Source organism: Belonocnema kinseyi, chromosome 8 (assembly GCF_010883055.1).
Source record: "Belonocnema kinseyi isolate 2016_QV_RU_SX_M_011 chromosome 8, B_treatae_v1, whole genome shotgun sequence".
Classification (NCBI taxonomy): domain Eukaryota; kingdom Metazoa; phylum Arthropoda; class Insecta; order Hymenoptera; family Cynipidae; genus Belonocnema; species Belonocnema kinseyi.
This window is the reverse complement of record NC_046664.1, coordinates 37,224,618-37,228,473: the sequence shown is the minus strand read 5'-3', so window position 1 is coordinate 37,228,473 and position 3,856 is coordinate 37,224,618. Positions and strand designations below refer to the sequence as shown.

At 29.3% G+C, this 3,856-nt stretch overlaps 1 protein-coding gene across 1 annotated transcript; it reads left to right on the top strand.

Moving 5' to 3' along the window:
* Positions 1–1,813: 1,813 nt before the first annotated feature.
* On the top strand, positions 1,814–2,972 carry LOC117178442. Its single transcript, XM_033369868.1, has 3 exons — positions 1,814–2,063; positions 2,603–2,838; positions 2,936–2,972. The coding sequence occupies exons 1-3, from the start codon at positions 1,971–1,973 to the stop codon at positions 2,970–2,972; spliced, it is 366 nt and encodes a 121-aa protein (XP_033225759.1). The 5' UTR covers positions 1,814–1,970.
* Positions 2,973–3,856: the final 884 nt, after the last annotated feature.

The window sequence follows — 3,856 nt, the reverse complement described above, 5'->3', positions numbered from 1 at the left end:
GGCATAGGAAACAAGGGACTAGGCATGCCATTGCGGGGGGTGATGCAATGAGGGGGGAGGTCCGCCACCTTTTGATGTCCCGCGACAAACATTGCAGTTCCCACATGTTTATATTTTCATGCACAGTCTGTCGGCAAAAATGCTCGTGCGCATAATCAAATGGCACATCGTAAGATGGCGGTTCTCCCCACTCATGGAATTCTCCCCCCTCCCGTGGATTCAACCCCGCTCACCCAAGTTAGGATGGCATGTCTAGTCCCGTGTTTCCTATGTCCATGATGTGAGTTGATCTATGTAACAAGTTGCGATTTTTTCACAAAAGGAAGGTGGCAGCGCTAGGGGCTTTTTCCAACTCCAAACTTTTCCGTCGCTTCGTCTGCTACAAGGCAGTCACGGAAACCTTAAAAGTACTGCTTTTCCTTTAAAAATAATTACTCCAAGGGACCCAACCGATGTCAGCTCATATATTTTCTCCCAAAATTTCGATATTCTAACTTATTTAGTTTAAGAAAAAAAAGGCGGACAAAATTAACATTACAGTATCAAATTTTGATTGCGTCACAGACTACCATTTACCCTTAAATGTTGTTTCAGGCTAAAATATTCCATTTTTAACCTATTAAATTTTGAAATTTTTATTAAATATTTTTATCAAAATATAGATTTTTGAAGATTTCAAAATCAAATTTTGAATTTATCTTATGATTCCTGGGAAAATTATAATGTCTTTACATTTTGAATATTTAATTTTAAAGGAATATTAAAAGTGATTTTGAAGGACATCTGCAATTGCCAAAAAATAATTTGGAGCATTTGAATTGATTCCTTTTATTCTCCAGAATTCAATAAAAGTTTAAAGAAAGTTAGAATCATTAAAAAATGCTTAAAATTTTTGAAAGAATTTCAAAAATAATAAAGAATTTGAAAACGTTCCAAAAAGTTATTTAAAAAATGTAGATTTTTTAACATTTTAAAATAAAAATTGGAAGCTATTTAACGATTTTGAGAATTTTCAAGATCATTAAAAATTTTCATCAAAAAAATGTTAGGCTTTAATTTAAAAAGTTTAAAATTCAAAAGAGTACCACTTAAAGTTCAAATATTTTTTTGTAAACATAAAAAAATGGGAAATGGCCGGGAATTTTTTTCTTTATTAAAAATACCACCTTGAATTAATAATAAGAAAATATTAAATTTGTAATCATTTTATTTGACTTATAATTATTAATTTTAATGAATATTCATCTCTGAGGATTTATATATTTAAGTCATTCATAATTTTTACAAAAATTATATAGGAATAGCAATTATATTTCATTCATAACAATATTAATTTTGAAATTCTAACAATCATTCAATAAGAACAACAAAATAAATTATAATAGAACATACAATTTTCAATCTCATAATGCTGATCGAAATATTTAATTTTACCACCATTCAGCTGCTTGTTTCCGTGACGATTTTATAATTATTAATTACTGTTACGCTTATTATTACTAAAAAAGATATTCCTGGTGAAAATTTGGGAACAGCTTTAAGTTTCGTATTATTTTATGCTTTTCTCCCGTACATTGAAATGCAAACGCTGGCAAAAGTCAGCCATCCTGATCGGAGCGTCAGCTGTTGGATTAGTTCACTGATCCAGAATCACAGTTGCTTTGTAAATGGTATTTGCCTTAAGATATCTCTACTCTCTAGTGAGTTAGTTACTCTATTATATTTATAGTCACAGTTATGTGTCGACTGTCGAGTGTCGATTGCACGTGGTTTTTGATTCTTACGCGGTACGGTGCGTTTGCAGAGTTTACAGGTTATTAAAAGCACATGTAATATTAATCATATGAATTCAAGTAAAATTATATCTTGAATGAAATATGAATTCTGTTAAAGGCAAAAGACTTATCGAAATTTGTGTATAAGTATTTTGTAAACATTATTAATGTGCTCAACAAAAGAACAGAAACAACATGTCGAACACAGTGCTAATATCTTCTGTGCTGAGTTTCTGCGAAAAGAACAGCAGCTACAGAAAAATATTCAACCCGTTTTTAGAAGAGAAGGTAAATATAACTTTTCTACCATTTTTCAAAGGATAAATTGTATTATTAAGATGACACTTCAGTCCGCAAGTTATTATTTTCATTTTTTTAGGTTATTCTTTATTCCAATAAAAACTCAACTATTTTGTTTTGCAGTGAATTTTCAACGTTAAAAATACTTAAAGTAAAAAAGATATCTACCTTTTTAAATCCACTATTTATTCAAACTATATCTATTCCTGAATTTCATTACATATTCTGACAAAAGAATTTCCGCCGTTGAGTTTTTAAAAAATGTTTAGAAAATCAATAGGCCATTTTCTAACTAGAAAGTAAATATTAGTAAACCGGCATGGTTTCAATAATTTCAATATACATAGAAAAATACTTCAGCTAATCAATTTAAAAATTTGAAAAAATGTATACCACGTCTTGAGAATTAATTCAAGAAATACGTATTTGTCAAAAACCTAAATCAAGAATACGCCTTGATACATCCTTGGAAAACAATTATATTAAGATTTTCCAAATATAATTGTGATTTTTTTTCTTTCTCGTAGGAACTTAGTTCTTCTCAAAGAGATAAAATTTTGGGAATACTTCAAGGTCTTTTGAAAGATCCACGGTTCACCAAGGATATAGCAGAATGTTTTTCTCACATTCTTTTGATATTGCTGACCTCTGCAATACCATTAAACGAGGAAAAAGTTAACGATCCCAAGGAGGCTGATTTGCTTCATCGAATAAATTGTTCAATTCTAGGGAAGCTTGTTCACGAACATCCTGACGTACTCAGGTACCCTTTTATATTATACCTTTTTTTACTTTAAAAATTTAAGGGCTGTAATATGACACCATTTATTTCTGTTAATAATCTTTGATCAAAATTCAAGTCCAAACAAATCTGCTAAAAATCCTTATTTGGAATAGTCATGTATTTTAGGTCTTATTTTTGGAAAAAAGTTTAAGTGTGATTTTTGAAGCCTTAGAAACTGAGATTAAAACCAAAAAGCCATAAATATTTTTTTAACATATGCTCAGTGCTCGCCTTTACCTCATAGTCTATCAAATAAATTAACATCACATTTTAATGGGAAGTCTGTACCAACCTATTCTTGATATATATTTTAAGAATTTTCGATATCTTGAATGGTTTTTAAAATTCTACGTACTTGAAGTAAAAAAATGAGAGATGACATTAGTGTGATTTTTTCACGAGAACCTTGATTTTTAATTTTTGTTTTGCTTTTAAAACAGTTTTTTTATTGAAATGTAAAGAGTAATTTGAAATTCTTATCCTGTTTCTAATAAAACGTTTAATAATAAATCAATAATAATAAGACGAACTTCCGTTTAGACGAAATCTTGCTACTGAAAAGTTTATTGTTCATCAAGATATAATTTTAACTTTTGTTCATTACAGAATAAATAAAGAGATCTTACGGCTACTTTTGTAGACTACTAATTATTTTATAGATTGCAATGAACTTTGTGAATAATTCTATAAGTTTTTTATTTCTTCCCGCTTATACCGAATGTTAAATCATATTTTTTTTTTAATATTCAACTTATAAAAAATTATTTTTTGAAACTTTCGATGTTAATTCAGTTTCAGAATTAGAATGAACCATGAATATACCGCGAATTTTTCGAGGGTTTTACACGAGATTTCTAAAGGTTACAAAAAATTTATAAAGATTTCAAAATATTCCAAAGCTTTGATAACACAGGCCCACAAAAAAAAACAAAAGTGTCTGTGCAATTGACCAGACCTATATATTCTTATGTATTTTTCGACGCTGAATCCGAATTTG